This window comes from Antennarius striatus, chromosome 7, assembly GCF_040054535.1.
Source record: "Antennarius striatus isolate MH-2024 chromosome 7, ASM4005453v1, whole genome shotgun sequence".
In the NCBI taxonomy this organism is placed as follows: Eukaryota; Metazoa; Chordata; class Actinopteri; order Lophiiformes; family Antennariidae; genus Antennarius; species Antennarius striatus.
In genome coordinates, this window is record NC_090782.1 from 8,700,986 (window position 1) to 8,724,599 (window position 23,614).

At 38.3% G+C, this 23,614-nt stretch overlaps 1 protein-coding gene across 2 annotated transcripts in view; it reads left to right on the top strand.

The window, feature by feature from the left end:
- The window catches only part of negr1 (neuronal growth regulator 1), a 151,516-nt gene that overhangs the window by 114,081 nt on the left and 13,821 nt on the right, over nucleotides 1-23,614 (top strand). The window contains exon 7 of one of the 2 annotated variants that reach the window (XM_068320365.1): nucleotides 8,792-8,833. The exons of the other annotated variant lie outside the window; for it this stretch is intronic. Within the exon in view, the coding sequence (XP_068176466.1) occupies nucleotides 8,792-8,833 (42 nt within the window). The remainder of the gene's footprint in view (nucleotides 1-8,791; nucleotides 8,834-23,614) is intronic. 2 annotated transcript variants of the gene reach the window in all.

A 23,614-nucleotide genomic window follows, 5' to 3' on the forward strand; every position in this document is an offset into this window, starting at 1 on the left:
GGGGTTTTTGTAAGTTGGATGGTTGTGTCCTCATTGGATTTTGGTGGTTTAAGGTTAAACCATGCTTTACCATGTTTTTGTTTTTGTTTTTTGTTGTAAAACAATTAGTCAGGGATTGTGATCTGTTTCAGCTAAGCTCTATTTAAGGGTCTGTGTTGACAGCACAAACCAGTTTTTTGGAGCAAAAAAAAAACATATAACCACTTTCTCATTCCTTATTGTGCACGGTCTCTGCATGTCTCTGTATGCATCTGTTTTTCTATTCTCCAAACTTTTGCTTATAATTACTTTTTATTGGTGCAACGCATGGTACCGTCAATAAATTTAAAAGCAGAGTAATAAAGCCATTAATTAAAAAATAAACCACTTTACTGTTAGGTACATGTTAAAATACAGTCATTATATTAAACTGTATAATAGCTTTCAGTGATTGCACAGGAACCTTCACAAAGGAGTCAATTGTGCTTCTATATCTGTTTACAAGTGTAATATTTGTATTCAGTTGAGGAGCATTTTTAGCAATGAGGATGTTTTTTGGGGGGGTTTTGTCTTTGAGCTAACCACAAGTCAGGTTTTTTTCTTCCAATAGCTTTACTTAATTGACCTACAATTAATGAAGTACTAGTTTTCATATAAAGTAAATGGATGAGTTTGTAACAATGGTTATACAAAACCTAGACAGGAGCAAACCCAACGGAGTGGAAATACTTTTTCTTGTACACTGATTCCTTTTTTCATGTAACTGCCTAAATGCAGAAGAGCATTTAGGCAGTTCAGAACTATAGCCGGTTATGTTCTGGTTTGTTTGTTATTATGATCAGTGTCATAACAGAGCTATCCCAGTAGTAAAATTTTGTGGCCAGATGTTACATTCAGCATATCTGTTATGTCATGTCTGTTATTAGTACTGACTTTACAAATATATCTGCAGTACTCACTACCACAGGCTCAACAGTGTGATAGTTATAGTCAGGTTTGCTGTAAAAAAAAAACAGATTAACCACTGGAAAGGAATGATCACTGATAAAATTTAGCCAACACATGAGTTAGCCCTACAAATTAGTTTTTAGGCATATGGAAAGAAGAGAAGTAATATATAAATGAAAAAGAACATGAAAGATTAATGCTTGCCATCAAATACTTATATTGCATGCATAAATTTTTGTCATAATATTTGATGGTGTTGTTATTATTAAAAATAGTTTGCATTTGCTATCGAGCAAAAATGTAAAAACACAGAATCCAAAATATCTATGCTGCATTATGCATCAATTGTTCAACAACATAATCATTAGTTTATAATTATTAACAATTGGTCTTGAAGTAGAAGATGAAACTGTCACTTCAGACTGTGTTTATTTATAACTTTAAACATTTACTGTGTGTACTAACCTTACGTTAACATTTAAAAAGATTCCTTTAGAACAGGGCTTGAAATTGCGACCATTTTGGTCGCATATACGCCCAAATTTTTATCAGTGCGACTATTAAATATATTTGGGAGCACCAGTGCGACTACGGAAAAAAAGCTGGTGCGCCTTTTTTTCCTCTTCCCTCTCGCTCTTTCTCTCTCACTATAGAGCAGGGTTCACCAAATCGCGGACCGCGGTCCGGATCCGGACTGTGTGATGGTTCTGTCTGGACCTGTGACCACTCCACCATAAATTCACGAGAGTAGATTTTCTTGGTGCATTTTTACTTGCAGTTCGTGACTACAGACGGCGGGCGCTGCTCCTCCAGTAAATATGGTAATAGCTCCACTCAGTTCAGCCAATCAGATCGTTTGTCTACCCTGCGCTGTGAGTGCACCACGAAGTGAGACAGCTCGCTGCTGCTGTGAGTTTACCGCAACAGCGGAGCACAGAAGAAAGGAGACAGCATAGCTCCAAACAAAAAACCGCTGGTTAACAATGAGTGGACGAAATTTATGTTTATTCCTCTGTCAGGCAGTTCAAAACCATTTTACCTCATATAGTCTGAAGCTCCACTATCAAACAAAGCACAGATCTTTTGCGCAGAATTATCCCCTGAAGTCCGAGCTGAGGGCAAAATGACCGAGAAAAATGCAAACGAATGTTCACTAAAGGCATGGTGGAGTTTGGGGCAACATAAAACATCTTTTAGTGATGTTTGAAAATACAAAACAATCCAATAACCAAAATGGTTCTGTCCAGGTACCGGGCTGGCCTGACAGCGCGCCACATTGCACTATTTAAGTCACACCCAGGTAGTGCCTCGGTTTGGCCCCTGACCGGTGGGGCCAAACGCAGCATCCTCAGGTTAGCGTCTCTCATACAGTTTTGTGTGGATGTGGGGAAAACACGTAGGAACCGAGTGTGCACCCTCAAACGCACTACCGCGACAGCTTGTTTGATGCAGACACGTAAGTGTGGACCTGCCGGAGAATGTGCGCGAAACAGTCTGAGCAGGAGCGTGGTCCTGCCAGGAAACAATGAGAGAGCAGCTGTGGCTGCTGTCCTGGGCGAGGGAGAGAAGCGCGAAGAACGTAGATGGACGTAGCGGTCTATGTCGCTCCGTCACTGCCTTGCTTTTGGGTAGGTGCTCTTAAAGTCTTTGCTGGTGCTACTAACTTCTAAATTTGGGAGCACCAGTGCTACCAAGAAAAAAAGTTAATTTCGAAAACTAGAAGTACTAGTACCATTACTGCCGTCAAACCTGGGTTCAAACCCCAGCATTTCCAATATGGCCTTTCCGTGTAGTTTGCATGCGCTCTCCGTGTCAAAATGGGTTTTTTCCGGGGAACTCCAGTTTCCAACCAAATGTCTTGAAAAACATGCATGTAATGATCCCTTAGGTCAGTGGTCCTCAACCCCCCGGCCGCGATGTCTGCATTTTACATAAAACCACTGATGATTTATGGTTAGACTACAGCCGTCCTGGCGAAACCGGTCCGTGAAAATATTGTCTTAGATGAAGCCGGTCCGTGGAGCTAAAAAGGTTGGGGACCGCTGCCTTAGGTCATGTTGGCCAACAGTTGCAAGCACACTCAGGGTGCAGCGAGCCCAACCAAGTCTCAGTCTGACCTCGGAATTTTATTGTATGATTGTAAATTTGTATAATGACAATACACTTTCTTCTTTCTGTACACACACACACACACACACACACACACACACACACACACACACACACACACACACACACACACACACACACACACACACACATATATATAAAATACAACATTCGTACAACACAAACACAAGAAACATCTTATGATTATAGTTGTGGTATAACATTCACCAAACTGGCAATCCATATTTCATGTGGTAGATGGAAGTGAACTTTGATGAAAAGACAGAAGCTGCTCACTCCAATTTTCTGAGGAGTCCTCGAGATTAATTGCTCTAGCTCTTATCCCCCAGCCCACCTCGGCTTAGCCCTGAAGGAGATTTGCTCTGCCTATACCTCTGCCTTCATTCCACCCCCCACCCCAACCCCCCAGCAGTAATCGGAAGAGACTGATGGAGGAGAAAAAGAGTTACTCTTTTCACTCTCCCATTCTCTCCCCATCACCACTCAGCCTCCCTCAGGCGAGAAACACTGCTGGCGAGTCGGTTAATGAACGTCGTGTACTTTTGTCACACTTATCAATCACTGCATGTGTAGGTGTCATTTCAACATGTCTCCTCATCTGCCATTGTTGTTGATGTTGTTTGTTCCTTCACTGTGTGATAGTACCCGAGTCATGGAACCAACAAGAAGGAAGATATGAGCTCAAAATGAAACTTTAAAATAACGCTGAACATGTTTTAGAAAGTTGTTCAACTTGTGAATTTATTTCCACTTCTTTTCTTCTTTTTTTTGGACATGAAGGCATGCCGTGATCCTGGCAACGTTCAATGAGTTTCTGAAAGTTAAAATGTGTTTTTACTTGTTTTTTTTACATTTTATTTCTATCCAGTGAGGTTGCAGTGTCCTTTATTTTCACCAAAACCATCCTCACAGTGTTGGACCATTTTTATTGTTTGAATGGCTACATTTCCATATTTAGGCAATCAGAAATACCATTAGCATTACCCAGTGCACTGCTATGAGGAAATGTTTTCTTCTATGGCAGTGTTTTTTTCTACTACCCAGCAGGCAATGGACTTTTTCCCACCCACATCCTATCCACCCTCGCCGACTCCTGCAGGCCAAATGCATGACTAGAAATGCTCATCTCTGGATGACTGAGCCCAGCGAATGCCTACAGGATGATGTACTCTTTGGGCAGTGCTAAAATGACTTTGGATGAATAACTAATTGGTTGGCTCACAAATTAACATTTTTAACACCTACTATTCCGTGATCATGGAGGGATCATCAAGTAAAGAGCCTGAGAGTAGCTGAACAGTTCACATAAGGAATTAAAAATATCCTGATGAAGCTCTCACACGAAGCAGTGAAAATTAATTAGACACCTGCTGTATGACCAGACTGCATTCTTTTCCTTTCTGTTCCATTAAAGTTGGCTGGGTGCAATTTATTTTTGACATAAAATGTAATACAAAAATAACATTTTTTTTGTGGCCTTTTGGCATTGTATTGAATAATATTACCTTGAAATGTGGATGACTTTTAACACAAATTTAATATTTTTCAGTACATGTCATCTCTGCTGCATTTTGGATCAAATATTTTGAACAAGTCCACAAAGTTTAGAGTAGGTGTCTCAGTCACTTGCATTAGTATTTGATAGTAGTGTTGCAATTTCAATACGGGTACATCTTGACAGTTTAGGACTTTAAGGTATGAGGCTTCAGCTTGACTCATGGTCATCACAGTCCTTATATTGACAGTAGCTGAACAGTTACTGTCAATTGCTTACATTGAGATTCTTCAAGAATACACATTATCATTTGATTAAAAAGCGCTATTACAGGTCATTGAATTTGTTAACAACACAAAGTTCATTTGCCTAATTATAAATTGCATGAGTCATTAGCAATATTACAGGTTTCACTTGATGTGAGAATGGTTTCGTACTTGGGTGACAAGTGGTGGCGCAGACCCCACTTCTTTAGAGACTGTTCCACTTTGACACTGATGGCTGTTTTTATTCATTTTTAAAACCATTGTTTATTTATCCATAAGGCTTACAGTTTTGTTTTCAAATCAGTGTCTGTACTTATATCTCCAGTGAACTTCATTAAGAATCTCATGTCCAATGGGGCAACATAACTAGAAGTAGTCCTCAACATACGAAAATGCGACTTACGAACATTCGGAGATATCAACAAACACGGCTGCCATGTCTGATTACTGTATTGCAGTTACCCTTTCTGCCACAACCCCTGTGGAGCAACACCAGTGCGTACAAACATCTTCAACACTCATCTTGTTATTTTTTGTCTTTGTCTTTCTGAGCATCTCAGAGCGTCCGGCTTTGTATCTTGGATACTTAACTGTTTACCATAGATGTTAAAGCAAAAGCTAGTGAAGAAGGTGGTAGTGGTGACCATCTTTCTGATGACAACTCTGCCTCTCATTGACAATAAGTCCCCCCTTCTCCTCCTCTTCCTTTGCTCTAAAGGTAAGTCACATACTACCGTACCTTACAGTGGATCGTCAACATGAGCAGCTAAATGAATGTTGTTTTGGGATGCACTTAAAAAAAAAACTGGTCAATGTCCTTAAAGTCTTTTCTTCTTCTTCTCCTCAAGAACTAAATTATTAGGAGAAAAAGTTTGCCGTGTGTAAACAAATCTGTATTCAAAATGTGAATCACGAGTGACACTTAATATTTAAACTATACATACGTATTTTAATATGACATTATATGTTTTTATTCTCATTTTTGTATAGTAGCATGATATTAATGTGCTTTTAACGCTTTTCTAGTGATTTTAAGAGTCTAATATTTGTGGCAGACAAATGTGAAGTTTCGTACATCACCATCTCATCTTTAGCCGCTTCTTCCACATTGCAGAAAACGGGGGTGGCGATGGACTAATAATATGATACTATGTGTTTTAATTCTTGTTTATTGTATAGTAACATGATATTAAATACTTTTAATGGTTTTTTAGTGATTATAAGATTCCAATATTTGCAGTGGACAGACCTAAAGTGGAGTGAAATGATGTAAACCTGATTTGCATTTTTTTAAAACATTTTTTTGAAAACCGTCTTATAATTGAGAATAACTTAACTCAAAACGACTTTTGTTTCTGGTAAGTGTTAAGGAATAGTACTTTTGTGTTTCGAGTAGTAATGGCATTTAAATGACCTAGAACGGTGACTAAAGATAGAAATTTAATTAAAAATTACTTATGAACAATTCAACTTAAGAACAACCCCCCGTAACCAATTGTGTTTGTATGTTGAGAACTACCCGTACTTCTGTCTTCAACAACCCTTGATAGTGCTATTAAATTGATTGGAAACTTGTGACTTTAATGACCGTCAATGTGTTAGCAGTCTCAGAAAACAGACCTAAAGAAACCTCTTGGTAGAGAGGTGAGAGATATTCAGTTTATTAACATAAGTCTCACTGCCTCAGTTTCGACTGTAAAGGATTACAAAGACCTGGTTTTAATGACAAACCTACACCAACATAAGCATTGCAGGTGTTGCAAGAGAAGACCCCTCGTGAAAACTAGTTCCCATGGTTCTCCTGCAGCATATAAGTCTATTGCTCATGCTGTCCACAGACAAGAGAGACAACAGCAAGTCATAAAATTAAATCTTGAAAACAAATGTGTTTAATCTTTAAAATGAGCAAATGTGTCAGAGGTTGATGAGCATTAACAGTACATGTAATGAATGTTTTTCTGAATGTTACCAACTCTGTATGAAATTAAGAGGGAGAGATTGTATGTCAAAAGATATGTTCCAGGATTGGATGAGTGTATGAGTATTAATCAAATTGCACCCTTGTGCCTGCTTGAAGAAAGGAATGAAAAAATATGTCTTCACACACGCACACACATGCCCCCTTCTCAGTACTTTTGCTGGGAAGAAAATTTTCCTAATACAGAGGGCAATGCATATAGCTTCACATAAGAATGCGGATTCATAAACATGTCACGGTGTGACATAGTAGCTGTCTTTTAAACTTTTAAACTTCAGAGCATCTTCAGGACAACAAAATGAAAAATTCGGGCATTCGTTCATCCTGCAGCCCCACAGTTGTAAATGGCATACTGATTTCTCATGTAAATGGAAGATGTATGATTTTACAATAAAGCGTATCAAGTCACTGCAGCATTTAAAAAACAATTGAACACTATGTGAATATATGTGAGGTCATGCTTTCCCTTGTAACAAATGAGCTCTTCCTCTCATAAAGATTAATGATAGAATGTGGTTTTTACCTGTGAAGAGTGTTTTTTTTAAGGGGGAACTTTAAGTTCCACTGTCAAAAACACAACACTGAAAAAACCTACGACCCCAAAAAACCTTGTCTTTGATTTGAGCTACCATGATAAAGAATAGCTTTGCATTGTTTTGCCATACACCTCAAATATTGGTACTTGGCTGACTAGTTGCAGAAGAAAGTCAATTTATCTCTAAATTAAGTTTTCTGTATCAAACAAAATGCGGTCTTATTCAGGTGTTCAAACTTAATATAAAATTTGCTGCAGAATCAGACTCACATATTACAGCGTTATGGTAATGTACAGTAGTATACAATAAGCTGCACAGCAAGATGTGGTTTTTAGAGGTCAGAAATATAGACTGAGATCGTGATTATTGGGTTCCAAATGTCAATAACCTTGCAAACAAGATTGATGGCTATTTTTTGTTTTAATGTGTCAGTCAATTTCCATGTTGGATTTCAAACAGTTCCATTTCCATCAATCTGCAAAATGACAAACTTATTTTGAGGGGAAATTCATTCATTCATTCATTTTCTCAACCCACTTCATCCGCTTGCACAGGTTGCGGGGAGCTGGAGCCTATCCCAGCTGTCTTAGGGCGTGAGGCAGGGAAACTCCGGACGTGATGCCAGGGCACTGCGGAGCTACACACAGACACATAAACACACACATACATTCATTCCTGTGGTCAATTTGAGACCGGCCTATGAACCTAAAGCACATGTTTTTGGAAGTGGGAGGAAACCCGGAGAGAACCCACGCAGACACAGGGAGAATATGCAAACTCCACACAAAGTAGGACTTGAAGCCGGAACCGCCTTGCTGTGCGGCGACAGCGCTACCCACTGCGCCACTTTGCTGCCTTGAGGGAAATTTTTAAACATAAATTAAAAAGAAAAGACATGTGTGCTGCTGTCTGTCCATTGACACACTTACACTTAAAGTACTTTAATAAAGCGGATTGAACATCTCTAGATTCACATTAGTCCATCTCCCAAATTTCACCAGTAGCTCAGCCTGAAGCGAGTTCATAAGGTAATCAGATTGGGAGTCAGAGTTCCTTTCTCAGAGGGAAAAAAGATGGACTTTGAGCCTTTTGCTCATTGTTCAGTTCATACAGCCTAAAAAGACGCTAAATCTAGAAAGCAGCAAGTTGTTGAGCAAACTAAACCATGTAATGACAACTTGTACCCCTACAACAAAAGCCCATAAGAACTGCGACGCAACCCCAGTTCCTGAGTTAAAAACAAGTATCTCTGGGATAGAACCTGTTGTTTATGAGCATGTGGAGGTTGCGTCTTGCCACAGAGACAGCAGTCCTTAATGCATGGAGAGGATTTGTCTCCATTCCCTGTCCTTTTGTCCTTGCATGGAGTTTTCCTTTTATTTTACCTTTCCATTCTGTTAATAATACATGAATGTCCTCTTTCCCTCCCCTTCCCTCTCCCCCCTCTCCTTCCCTGTAGCAATTATTGAACCCACCACCACTAGCGCTGTCTCAAGCCCAGGTCAGTATATGTCACTATGCTGTACACCAAAAACCAGAGGTCCGCTGCCTCATACTATCTCGATCCAAAATGCATCTTGATTTATTTTAATTGGCTGGCTGAAATGCCTGCTGGGTGTACAGCTTCGTTGTATGTATTTTATTTATTGTTTTATTAATTTTATTTGCTTACCCTTTTAATTATTTTTTAATTTTGGATTGGCTTCTATAGCCTGGCTACATATACTTCCTACAGCCTGTGCCATCATGCCCTCTTCCTCCCCTCTCCTCTCATTACTGTAATGTCATCAGAGTGGCTCCTCCATAGGCCTCTGGGTATGATGCTTTCCATAATGCTGATGGCTTCTTCTTTATGGTTTTTTTCACCACCAACATGCACTCTCTCCGGCTCCTCAGTGCTACCTAAATCCAGCATACATCAAAGGCAGGAAGCTGTTGGTGGCAAAGGCCCTTGTTTGTTGTTTGCAAAATGGAGTCTCTGCTGTCTTTGTACTTTTATCACTCCCTTTTTTGTCTCCCTTTCTTTTCCTGTGTCTTAATCCTCCTATATCCTTGGCTCTGGTTTCTGACTCTGTTCTTTCCTCTAACTAGAACAATCATTTGGCACTTTGCCACCCTCTTTAACCTGATGTCCTGCTCGAGCTGTGGTTGGTGCTACACTGTCATTGTCGTCCTTGTCAATACCCCCACCCCCAACTATTTCACTGCTTCCATGTTCCAGCCCAGAATAATCTTCCCTGTCTGGTTGTCTTTTCTCCGTCTCTACTGGTTTTATGCGAGCCAGAGTGTAATCTCTCACGATGGTTACATTGTTTTTGTGTATTACTATTCATGTGCCCAGAAACATGCAAAAGTGATCCCACACTGAAAGGCTTTCACGGTTCTGACATTCACAACAGATTGAAAAGAAAAACATGAAATATTTAAACATAATGAAATGCACCTGCATTTATGGTACATTTGGGAGTTCACAGTGCACGACAAAGCTGCTAGAACTTATCTGTGACTTTTCAGGACTGTCTTTGTGTAGATTCTTATGGAATCTAGTATGTGTGTCAACCAACTTTCAAGGCATGATTAAAAGATTAGTGGTGTCACTTTTGAACAAGAACTCAGATACTGGTCTTGTCTTGTCTCAAATTGTATTTGATGATACGCTCAATAGGTGGCAGGGCAAAGAGAATTATTTTGAATCTCTGGCAAAACTTTGTTCCAACGGGTATTTAACCAGGTTTAGTGATTGATGTGTTGTTGCTTTTATTTACTGTATCTTGTTAATGACGTTAGAAAAATTTGCTTCCAAAAATAAGAATTTATTAGGTAAGTGAATATTGAGATATGAAGCAAAAAAAACGTCAATGCCTAAAGCCCAGATATTTCATGTTTCAGCCAATTAATCAAGGTCAAATGACAAAAATTCAAATCACAGTGTTAATAGGCAGCATCAGTCATTGTTTTTTATATCTAACCTTGCTGTACCAGTGTTCTAATATGGTTCAAATGAGAGAAAACCTTATTCTGAGGGTTAATTAGATACCATTTTAATGCCAGATATTAGATTGTTTTTTCATTTTACTGGGGCTTTACAAAGACCAAATTTGTAGACATCCTTATGCCTCAAGGATAATTTTCACAATTATCAGCAGTTTTCGCCGGTAGTAAATACATGATAAGTTAATCACTTGTTCAAGCAAGTTTCAAAAATGTTAAACTATATTATGAAATATATTAGGAAAAATAGAGCCTATGCAGATCATGTTGTAGTTTTACCCCCCAAATGCATGAGGTTTTTATCTGCAGCTGCTCAGGTGTGACTTCAGCTTGCAGTCTTCTCTGTTTCTCCTTCCTCATCAATCTCTATAGACTCTTATCCAGTTCCAATTATGGCACAAAGATTTTTATCCATAGATTCCTACACAGTGTACTGTGCTTGACTGTTGTGTTAGGGACACTGCATCTTGGCTGATGGTGCCACTAAAATTGTTAAGGAAGTCTAGCTCTGTTTTTCTGTTTCAGCCTAAGCCAGCTGTGACCCCCTACACCCACGCCCAAAACATTCACACTCAGCTACATCTGTCACACTCCCTGCTCTCATCTCTAAGTTTTCTAGCATCCACACTCTGTGGAGACTGACATGTTCTTTTCCTACCTCTTCTGAACAATGATTCATAAGTACATGGGGTATTTTTATAATGCCATAATAATTCTTCAGGCAGTATGATGGTAAGCACTCCTATGTCTCAGTAATAGTAATGAATGTTTGCCCCTTGGTTGCCTGAATTCTGCTGGTTGCTCATGCAAAATAGGAAAATGGGTCTATCTATAATTGCCCATGGGTTTGAATGTGTGTGAGTGTGTGGTTGATTGTCTCTGTCCAGCCTCTAGCCCAGTCTCAGCTGTACCACTTGCACCCCAAGGCCCTGCAAGGATCAGTGGTTACGGAAAATGTATGGATGTTGACAATTAGTAATTTAGATTAAATATTTTTTCCAGCAGATGTGTTTGTTTGCTTTCTTGTGAAGTGCTTAAGGTGCAGATTAATTCAGCTCCACTATCTGTACTTGAAATATGAAACTTGCATTAGCTTAGATTGCAGAATTAGTTCAAGAAGCTAAGTCATCCACCACCACCTGTAAAGTTTCACGCATCTCTCCTGCCAAGGAAGTTATAGTTTCTCCTAATTTTGCGTCCCGCTTTAAAGCTGTGATGTATTGTTATTGTCAGCGTTTGTGTGTTCATCCGTTTGTCCGTTCATTTGTCACAACCGTTTCAGATAGAAAGATGAAACAAAAAGCACATTACTCGGGTAGCAAAGGGGATGACGATGAGATGATGACCTTGGCCTTGAGAAAACTAGGTCAAGGTCAAATTTTAACTTTTGTACACTCAGGAACCAGATAAGATAGAAAGACGAGGAAGAAGGCCAATGTGAGTAAGACCGTAGATCAAAATTACTGCTTTAATCCATGAATGTAGGTCAGAACACTAGCTTTGATATTTGACCTATGCAAGTAGGTCGGGGTAAAATTTTGAATTCAGGGGTGTCGTGGGATGTTGAAGTTTGTGACTACATTGGTTCTTGTTTCCTATGTATTTGTATCATATCAATTTACCTTTTTATCATGCTAATTATAGTAAGCATGATGTGTTGTTTAAATAACACATAAAGCAATCAAGCCTAACCATAAAGCATTCAACTCGACAGTGATATATAAAGTGTAAAGCTTTTATTATTTAAAATTGCTTTTCTATATGTACAGTATCTGTTTACTGTATTTGAACTCTCTGAGTGTTGAATTTCACCACCAGGTAGTTATAAAATGTTATCCCTTCTCAGCTGATCTTATATCGTACACATTACACAGATATGTTCATATTTGTCAGGGGATCAGAGGCAGAAATAGAAATCATCTGTTGTTGCTTCTTAACAGATTTTTTTTTCATCTACTGAATGAAAGTTTGTAGTGCCTCTGAATAAAATGGTAAAATATACAACATTTAGTTTGCAATAAATAACCTGGCTAGTTTTATCTTTAGCATATGGCAGTGCATGTTTTTACCTATATATAAGTGCATACCAAAACTGTAAAGCAGCTGGCTTGATGCCACCCTGTCATCCCAATGAAATGTAGATCTGTGATAATAGCATATGCTCCCACAGGCTTTCACTTCTGTTTATCTGTGCAAATCACTTGACAGTAGAAAAACAATGTTCTCAACACTGTTCTGAGTCCTAACACTTGTTTTTGTGAGGCACAGTCTACAGTTATACTATTTCAAGTAATATCACATGAATTATACATAATGTGCGTGACTGTGACTCCCATGTGTCACTTTAACTCACAAATACCAAAATTAGGATCAAGTGAGTGTAGCCAAGCAAAGATGATTATTTAATCATCTTTTAGCCATCTTTTTTAGTACAAATCTTTTTTTGTTTTTTATTGGTTTTCCTACAAGGAGTATATTGAGAGCTTTTTACAGAGAAGTGCTTATACTGTCACCCTTGCTGCCTGACATTTGTTTACCCCTCATCCCTTTCATATATAGGAAGAAGAAGTTTATTCAGGAAGGTCCATGTGTTGTTAATGCCATTCATGATGGAGCAATTGTTTAGATTGCAGACTTCATTTCATCCTAAATTTTTCCCTGCTTTGTATACATTCTGAACATACTTGAAATTGAAAGTATTATAACTTTAATGAAGACAGTTTTAATATTGATTTAGATCCAGCACATGTCATATGTCTTTCTTTATTCAAGGTCCAGAAAAGAGCATCAAAGAGATAACCAACCTCATTAAGTATTCTTCTAAAGTCCTCCAAAATTCAAAAGTCACTCACTCAGCTCCCCAGGGCCCCTGGGAGCTGTGCTAATCAAATTATTTTTGTGAGCATGTAAAGCTTCTTCAATCAAAGGATAACTTCCTAATTTGTACCTGAAACCAAGGTAATGTTTTATGGGGTTTTTTGGGAGATGACTTTAAAAAAGGTTATGTTGAGATTTTCCTCTGTTCCATTCTTTTATCTGATGTATATAAAAGTTGGACCCTTAGACAAATTTTGTTGATATTATACTGTGTGAAGCCTTTTCAGTTAAGAAACAACATAGCATTTTCTCTTAAGTGCTAAATTAATATTCTGTCTTGGCCATCACTTTTTAAATATTAGACTGGCTATTTGTGGACCAAGCTCATAAGCACATTTATTCTCTCTTTGAAACCATATAATGCATTCCGTTGTTCATTTAATCTGCATCTGACTGTTTTTCAAAATACAGCTGCAACATTTTTCTAACTTTAGCTCGAATACATAATGCATTCTTAGCTGCAATCATTCATTTTAATAACGTTTGGACTTTATTTCATATGGGCTTCATGTTTCAGTGGGAATTAGCAGTCATTAAAGAAACACTGTAAGGAAGAACATTTCAAATATAAATTTTTCCAGTGTTCAATGGGAGCGCTACATTATGGATGAGAGACAGCCTTTCTGCTGGAGCTAATTATTTGTGGCTATCAGCTGTTCCCATTTAATGAAGATAAAGTCGCTTTAAGATTATTTTTGTTTGAGAAGCATCTTCACTGTCTTCTGGGCTATTGTCAATATGGTGTCACATCAAAAAGTTATTTTTCCCTGATTATATTTCAACGTGAAAGCTACAACATCAGAGCTAATGAAACAGAGAAACTGCCACCTGTGTTCTCTTATTCAAGGAAAATTATTTTACATCATGAACTTAGAGCTCGCTGCTTTTATAACAGAGAATCTTGTATATATTACAGTCCATCATCCTGATTTAAATGGTGTGAATAGGAAAAATAAAACATTCAATAAAATGTGAAAGGAAAGCTTAAAAAGTGATAAACTAACTTAATACTCTTTTGATATCACAGCACATTCTTATTTACCATCGAGTTTATTTCTGTCATCAATGAACTTTCATACATGGCAATTGGTATTGGTTTATTTGGATGACATTGACTAATTTAAAACAATTAGTATAGTAACAAGTCAGTAACTTAAGACAATTTACATAGGAACAAGCACCAAATATGTTTCACATCCCATATTTTGTCTTTTCAGACTTTCCTAGCTCAGCAGATAGACAGTCAAATGTTAAGAGGTACCAGAGTGTATGCAGCATTGCACTCTATCTTCACAGACACACACACACACACACACACACACACACACACACACACACACACACACACACACACACACACACACACACACACACACACACACACACACACACAGGGCTTTGTCCCATTTTTTTCTTGCAACTATCCAAGACCTGCAAATCAACTGTGGCAGAGTTCCTGATCTTGAAGTTGTGTGTATTTGCTGGAGCTCTGAAGTTTTGGATTACGCTGTTATCATGAGATGAACCATGCAGGACCCCTGAGTATGAAAATCCACAAGAAACTGATGACAGTGTTCACAATTCTAACATGCACTGTTTCTTTACACTTTAGCACCCAGAAGCTCAAGCCAGAATTTCTGAAGTTGAGTTGAGTAAATTGGCAATTATAATATATGTAGGCACCAATTTGTCTAGTCTGCTGGTTTGTGAGTCATCAGCAGCTAATAGCAGCATAACTGCACTGGAGTTATGAAATATTCAGAGCATCTCCCACTGATAAGCTTACATTTTAAAGTTTGATTGGAATGGTATTGTAAATCATAGAGAGCTGGAGTAAACTCCACAGTAAACAACAATGCCTGTCCTCACCCAGCGTGCCTGGTGTCAGAAACGCTGAGCTACCCACAGATAATCCTTTTTCGGCAGTGCATTTTCTACCATTCTTATCACTTGTATGATGGCAAGATCAAGAGGCGTGCAAGCCCCTTCTGCACCGCCACCCCGACTCCTATCCAGTAGAGTTTGTTTTGAGGTGATATGCTGACCTTCATTTTTACTGAGAGCTAGCTTTCCCAATCATCTCTGGAAAGGCCTGATAAGCAGATGGCATGTCATCTATCATACTTGACCCCCAGATCCCTGGACAATATTAATATGGGAAGGGTTTTGTCCTGTCAACTTAGAAGGGTGTGAACTCCTCCAGTCAAAAACCTGTTGTTGTGCTAGACTGGTTTTTGGCTACATTAAACTGATATGTCCTCTTTTTTTACAATCTCTGTTGTATGTCTCTAGAATATATAACAAAGCTTTAAAGTGACTACATGTACATTTCTCACAAAACATTATGTTTCACAGAATATATCAGACACTGATCAAGACCAGAGATATGAGATCTCTTTCTTTTTTACGGCACCATGTATGAATTATCACAGTATATTTATTCAGGTCATTTAGTTGACCAGTACTTACCATACATACAGTATATTTTGCATGGTAACATTGTAACACCATGTGTTTTATATAACTATAAGTCATCATTTCAGATACTATAATAGCAGACATTATGATTTATTTATGTGTTTTCTCCATATAATACATTTCAATAAAGAGAAGTGGTAGTTTATTAAGTTGGCTGAAAAGTAAACAGTTGCTTGTGCGATATTAGTCATTTTGGCTTAGTTTCTGATTTGATTGACTGCCTGGTTCTCATTTTATTGTATTGTCCTAAAAACTATGAGTAATTCTATATTTATGATATTTGTTTTTGTATGCTTTACTCTGCCGAGTGGTAGCTCTGAACCATACTGATATCTCGTTCTCTTTATTTGCTTTGGTCAATATGAAATATTTTCATCTGATAATTTTGAATGACAGCGGTGCACTGGCGGTTTGCCTGGAGTTTGCCTGCCTCACAACCTATGACAGCTGTGCAAGCGGATGAAGCGGTCAGAAAATGAATGAATGAATTTTCAATGCAGGTGGAATAACCAATGTTCCTCTAGCTAAGCAATTGTAAGAGTTTGCAAAGATTCATTGCATAGATGCTAACAAATAACCAAACATTCTTCATAAAAGCCTAAAGTGAACAGTGTCAGCTCTCTATGCTGAAAGAAATATGGAGTAACACAAATTACAAATACAAGATCTATTTTTGGGCAGCTGAGTAGTGCAGTGAGAGCACTTTTGCCAAAAAGTACAAAGGTCCTTGGTTCAATTCCACCCAGGGCCTTTCTGTGCAGTTTGTATGTTCTCCCCATTTCTGCATGCTTTTTCTTCAGCGTCTTTGGCTTCCTAAAACAGGCAGCACAAGTGAATCGGTCTCATCACGTAGTCTGTAGGTGTGAGCATGAACGTGAACGGGTCTTTGTGTCTCTATGTGGCCATTTGATAAACTTCTAACTTATCCAGTGTATTCCCCATCTCCCACCCAATGTCAGGTGGGATGGGCTTCAGCGTCGACCCATGACCCTGATTCGGATAAGCAGCTAAATTGATTACCTTGTCTTCAAGAAAATTAATGGATGGCGATTAGTTTGTGTTAACATCAGCTGTCAGGCTGTTGTAGTAGTCAATCGAACATAACTATGTGGAAACTAGTTAATATAAAAACCAATCTGCTAATGACAGATAAACTAGGAAACAGAAAGATCTAAGTAGAGAGCAGGTGTGGATAGTTTTAATTTTAATTTCAGTCTACTTTATTGCAGTCATCCATTCAGGTATTTTGAGCTCTTTGTCATAAACAATGATGTGTATGCGTGATAACCACATAGACTGTAAACCCGTTTATTAAAGCAAATAAACATAGTGGAGAAACTGAGGGCATCTTCCTTAGCATTGACTCACAAAGCCTTCAGAGCGCATTTTGAGCTCCAGTACAGGTCTGATTAACACTCCCCTCTAAACAAAATATACAAACTGATTATTATCCAAAATTCACAGGCCTTAGCTTTCTCTGTTCTTCACTAAAACCTCCTAGGACACTGCTTTTCACCGGTTTTTGGTGGGTTTCCGATCTAAGTGGCTGTGCTGCTCTTCCTCCTCCATCGGTGGATTACTTACCCTACATCTCTCTGACCGAGTCTCTCCACCTTCTTTTTCCAACTCAATCCTGTTCTCTTGTTCCCGCGTGTACAATTCTTTCTGATCATCTCTTCCACTTTGCATCGCTTCTGGAATGTTGGCCATTAAATGACACACAAAACACAGCAATGCACATTGAACTGTAATAACTGTCATCAGAAGAACAAAAAAGAAACCTCACAGACTTTTGTGTACTATTGGTGGTCGGTATTAAATCTGTCACTGCCTTTCCAGTTTTTAAATTGTATTATTTCATGCATTTATTTCTGCCTGTTCTTTGAACTCTTGTCGTGGGAGGTGCTTTTATTCCTGTTACTGTCAAAAAAAATTCTCATTTAACATTTGAGACTCTATATATCGCCAACTTTCACATGTCTGCCACTCTGCTCAAAATATCAAAGCACGTTATACCTTGAAGCCCTTTCAGGCCTTTGTTTTCCATGTTTGACGTTTTCATTTACAATGTTTTTTACGTAAATCCTACATTATTTCTCCTGATTCGAAGGTTTTGGCAAATAGAACATATCAGACAAGGGAAATTACTGTTAAAGGATACAAGAGAATTGCATTTTTTGCCAATAAAATCTTTTTTCTACTTTAATTAACTCTCTCACCATAGTAGTCATGGTGATTAATCATATGTTTCAGTAGGAAAGATGAGTCTTGGTCCTCCTAACAACAGACAGGACTGTGCAGTTGCTGTGTGAGAGCTGGAGCAGAAAATGGATAGTCATTTCCTTTAATGGCCACGAAAAGCTGCTGTAGAGATTCAGTCTTGGACTATAATTGAGACACCAGGGTATATTCTCTTTCTGGACAGACTCTAATGGTTACTGCATTAAGGAGGATGATTGAAGAAAGACACACACTTACAGTAGAAGCTGCAGTAAATCAGAAAAACGTGTCTTTTTGGCCAACTTGTAGATTGCAGAGGGTTCATACTGTGTACCAGCTCAGGTCTCGCCCTCCTCTCTCGTCTTTGGTGAGAGCACTCCTCAGCACAGATAGATGGGTGTAATTTTGAACTAAAAAAGAACACTTTTAGCTGTAACAGAGAGATGGCTTTGGATATTTTGGCATTGCCCTTGGATGTACAAGAAATGCATTCTTCAGACCTCACTAACTGGAGAGGATCCTTTTCTCTGCATCTTTTTGGAGGGTTTTACATTCATTTCAAGTAGGAGCAAGAACCAAAGCAATAGCTTTCATTAAAACATCATTTGGACTTTACGTAGTATTACATATCAAACTAAGCCCCTAAAACAGTTTAAATTCAGTTTTTATTTAAACCTGTAATTCTAGCAAATTGACTATGGCTGCAGATGAGCTTCCATTAAGTTAGAAGAGAAGTCGCTGATTACTTGGATAGACTAATGTCCATGTCACCCTTGCAGTTACAACAATTACTGCCAGCTTTAGAACCTCTACCATCAAAATAAACTTTGCATTCCTAGTGGTAGGGTGTAAATATAATATTTAATTGATAATCCAGTGGAGCTTCTACATATGCAGTCGTAGAAATCATTTCATTTGCATTTGTTTCACACAAGATGTGAGTGCTTTTATTTTTTAATTTGTTTTAGACATTGTTCTGTTTGCTTTTTTCTCTGTGTCATTTTCAGTGCAATTGTGCATGAATTTAATCCATTAACAAATTTGGCAGATATGCATTATGCTGATGTTTTCCAACTCATTTAATAGACACGTTATTTTCTTCCTTGTTGGATTGAACAATGTCTTTCCTTTTATGTATTGTCCCGTCTAATAATATAAACATTTACAAGATAAAAAAGCATAATTACTTTACATGTTCATAATAAATCATGTTCATCTTTTTAGCCAATCAAATCAATATAAATGTTTCAGATATTTCTGTTGAATCATTTTTGCCAGTTACCAAAATTTTGTGTATCCTTGTTTATTTTTTTCTCAATTTTTGAAAACAGATGACACATATTGTCATTAATCACTATATAAAAACAGTAGTTAGTTAAAGCATCATTTATTAACTTTCAGATGTATTTTGTTGATGAAACTGGTTTACATTTCCTTATTTTAACTCAAGATTAGTTAAAATTCTGGAAATTTTAATTTCAACCTGGTCAACTGAAAACAAAGAATGACTGAGAAAGCAGCTTTGCAGATAGTTTCAGCACAAATTAATTCAGTTCAATGAATACCTCCAGACGTGGAACATGTTCTAATTCAAAAAGTTAGTTTGGATCCAACTTTACAGAAATGATCTCAATGTGTTCTCAAACTTTAAATGGATAAGAACTCCAATGACCTAATCATTCGCTTTACCAGATAAAACTAAGTCCCTGAGCTCCAGTTATCCTGAAGGAAACCTCCGAGGAAACCAGCTATAGATAGTTCCAATAGTCTTCTGTTCTTATAACCAGGTCAGACTACTGATTTACATGTTAGGGCCACTGCGGGCTTCCACCAGAATTTCCTCTCGGACCAAGTGTAGTTCAAAATTTTTTCAGGTCCTATTGTCCTATCTGCATGTCCCTCAAGGAACAGGAAAGTGGTGCCCTCAACCCAGAGGGGAAAAGGATCACACCTAAACAACAAATCTATTGCACATATCAGCCATTCATTAAGTCATTCATTCATCGTCTACCTCTTGTTCTGCTTATGGCGGGCCGCGGGGGTTGCTGTAGCCTAACAGAGCTGATTTGCAGGCGAGAGGCAAGGGACACTACGAGCATGATGCCAGTGCACTGCAGAATTACATAAAGGACAAACAGCCACTCACACCTACACCGAAGGGTAATTTGGACTGATCAATTATTTTGGAGGTGGGAGGAAGCCGAAGAACCCAGAGAGAACCCGACTCAAACCTGGAATCATCTTGCTGCACCGCAGTGGCGCCCACATATTAATCAATATTAAGATAGTAAGTCAGAAAAAATAAAATTAGATGATTTATTTGTCATCCTCCTTAATCATGATAAAAAAATGGAAAAAAAATTAGTATTGTGAACAAAATAAATGCTACCATGAATGTCACACAGCACTTAAATTTCCAGCCAAGTTTTAACATGTTTCATATATATTCCCTAAATAACAGCTGGCTGCCAGGAGATTACTGCTCTTTCATGTGATTATGCCACTGGGGTTGGGCCTTTGTTGCCAACCACCCTGATAATACTTGCATTGCAGGAATTCTGGTAAACAGTCCATCATCCTAGCATGTCTTCTTCACATGGATGTGAATCTTTAAGGGAGGGATGCCTCTATGTCACGCCATGATAATTGTTTGATATTACACATTAATTAGTTTTGTAATTAGAAACAAACCCTGTCTATCATTGTCAGTGGAAGATTTAAAGCTTAACCTTTGCCTTCTAAGTAGACCCAGACATATTATTCAAGGGTTTTTTTCATACATATATATATATATACTCTATCTACAGTCAGAATAATAATAATATGGAGATACGTTTAAGCAGCTGTTTTATTTTAATATCTGTTCATTTTTTCCCCGTTTTATTTCTTCAAAAAATAAGTGAGTTTAAGAGTTATGCCTATTCATTCAAACTACAGTACAATTTGCCTGTATGATCTACATATATATAGTCTGTTTTGCATTTCTAATACATAAATTTAGTGTGTTATTTGTGTCATGCTGAAGGATATGAGACAGGAGGGATCACCAGTGTTTTTCTTCAGTGAGGTTTTCAATTTAAGTTCTAAACACTATACAGTGCGCCCTCACGCATTTGCGCATCAAAACCCACAACTTCACCTCATCGCGGATTTTTGGTAGGCAGTCACATGATAATACACGCATTCTATTGGCTGATGGCATCTGGAAGTGCGCTACATTCTGTGAGTCTCAGACTTCCGTGAGACACAAAAGTGCTTTAAACAGTCACTAAGAGTGTAGGAATAGGTAATCCAGATAGAAGGTGGTTTGATATCAGTATGGGGAGTATTCATGAATGTTTAATTTACCGTAAATAATAAAATAAATAGTTCGTCACTATATGGCGGAATTTGTGATTCGCGTGTGGTTCCTGGAATGCATTAACCGCAAGGAACGAGGGGTACCGTAATTCAATAGACTTATTTTATCTTCATTTATTGATCATGTGAACCTTCTCTTTTTGTCTTTTCTGTCTGTCAACATCTCAGGTTGCACTCCGGACACCTCCACAATGTCTTTCTTTTATTCCTTCTTTATTTCTTTTGTCATTTCTGATTTCTTCAATTTCTCCCTTCTGCCCTCTCTCAATGAACTCTGCACTCAGGGCAGTGCTGCTGTTGCAGTGTTGACTTATTCTCACCAACAATTATGTCTGAGGGGTCTGAGTCTCTTCATGTTGCTTTCCTCCTATCCGTAAATCAGTCCAGACTGCCCATTACCCATGAAAATGGAAGACTCTTGTTTGTGAATAAACACATACAAAATTACACTGCCAAGCAGCATATGTCAAAGCATTTGCCATCTTTTTCTTTCTCGTGTATGCATTCAGTTTGAGATGAGCCCATTAAATTTGATCGAACACACACATGAATGAAACATTCCAGTCACTGCCTCAAGAAAAATCCAACAAAAGATGCCAGTATCTACAACAAACCAACCATTAAAAGATCAGATCATGCTTTCCCTCTGATTGCAACCCCTCATGAGTCCACGAAATCTTTTTACTAACAAACTGCACCTTGAAAACCTTGGAGATTTTTAAATGCGGTTAGAAAAGGTCATGACATTCAGAAATGGCATTCTCTTTGGGTAAATGGCTTGGATATCTGGTCATTAAATAAGGTTAGTTCTATCAGCTCAAATTCAGGGGTCTTTCGCATCTTCAGTTTTACCTGTCCTTCATCAGTACTACAGGCTCTCTGTACAAGTTGCAGTGGTGTCACCAAGTATGATGCACTCCCCTGGAGGCTAGTAAAGAGTGCCACACACACACAATTTCCATTCAGTGCTGGTGTGCGCATGTAAGTCTGCATTAGTAGTGGATGCCTGAAATGGAGTATGTTGCACTTTTTAATGCACTTTTTTTTGTGCATACATATAAACAAATGTCATGCATAGCTGTCTCCATTCCATTCAGTCCTATCTCCAGTTTTTAAATGCAATGGATGAAATGCAAGTGCTTAAGGGTGAACCCCCCAAACAGAGGTCATTAACCCTTTAGTATTCCCCTGGCCTTGCAGCTGATGTGTTATTCAAGGCTTCTAACAAGGCTACATCCTTTTAGCATTCGGTACTGATAAAGGAAGTGAACACCCTGGGAGATGCCTTTGGCAAACCTATCTTGGGACCTAATGCACCAAGGCTCTATCAGCCTCTGATGTGATAAACGGCCACGGTCTTTTCATCCAAGACCTCCCTTCTTGTTCAAATACGCTAATGTTTTGAAACAATCAATCGCCCGAGTTACTCACCATCCAGAGTCCTGTCACCATCGACATTGTTAATTAGCCCTGAAGGATCCCAGGCGCTTTTGTCTGAGCACATTTGTAAGGAGACGAGTGGATTAGACTATTCTGCCGCACATTTGTTATTGCTCATGCCATCTTGCATGGGAACATCTTGGTGATGGTGGGAGACTCCCAGCGGGCCTCCAGCCACAGATCTGCATCTTAACATTAAGCAAGGAAAAAGAAGTGGAAATGAACTTTCACCAGTAAGGAATCATAGAACGGATCAGACATTGCAATTGGAGATAACTTCTATGATAATGTGTTCTCTTAGCTTTTGTATGGTTGACACTAAATTGGATTATAATAGTATTCTTACTTTGTTTCATGATATGTGACTCTTTGATATGAGTTTTCAAATGACTAGTAACGTCTGTATTTATTTAAAATCATATTTTATTGAGGATTTACTGTACATGACTGTTTGTGTTTCTGTTTGTTCTAAGTTTTATCGATCAAGAAATTCTACGCAGAGACCAAAACCAGCGATTAATGGATGACTAACAGAGCATTGGCTATGGATCATGAAACCTGGGTTTATCCATTTGTGTTCTAAAGACCATTAAAAACACATTAATAATCCAGTTTTGTTTCACTGTACGACACGTTCCTTCATTACGATAAATATGAGCCCTGCAATTTTATTTTAAGCCAATCTTACATATACTGCCACTTGAAATAGTCATTGGAGCACCAAATGAACAGATGTGCCAGTTTTGAGTAACATTTGGTAAAGGCTTCAATGCCCAGCTGGATAGGGGACTGATTCAAAATTTTGAAATACGAAACTAGCCTTTTTCATTTATACATGTTTGTCTTTGGTATGACTGGTAAGAGCTCAGAGCCACATCCAGAGTGGGGTAGTCAGAAAAGAATGAGAAAAAGACCA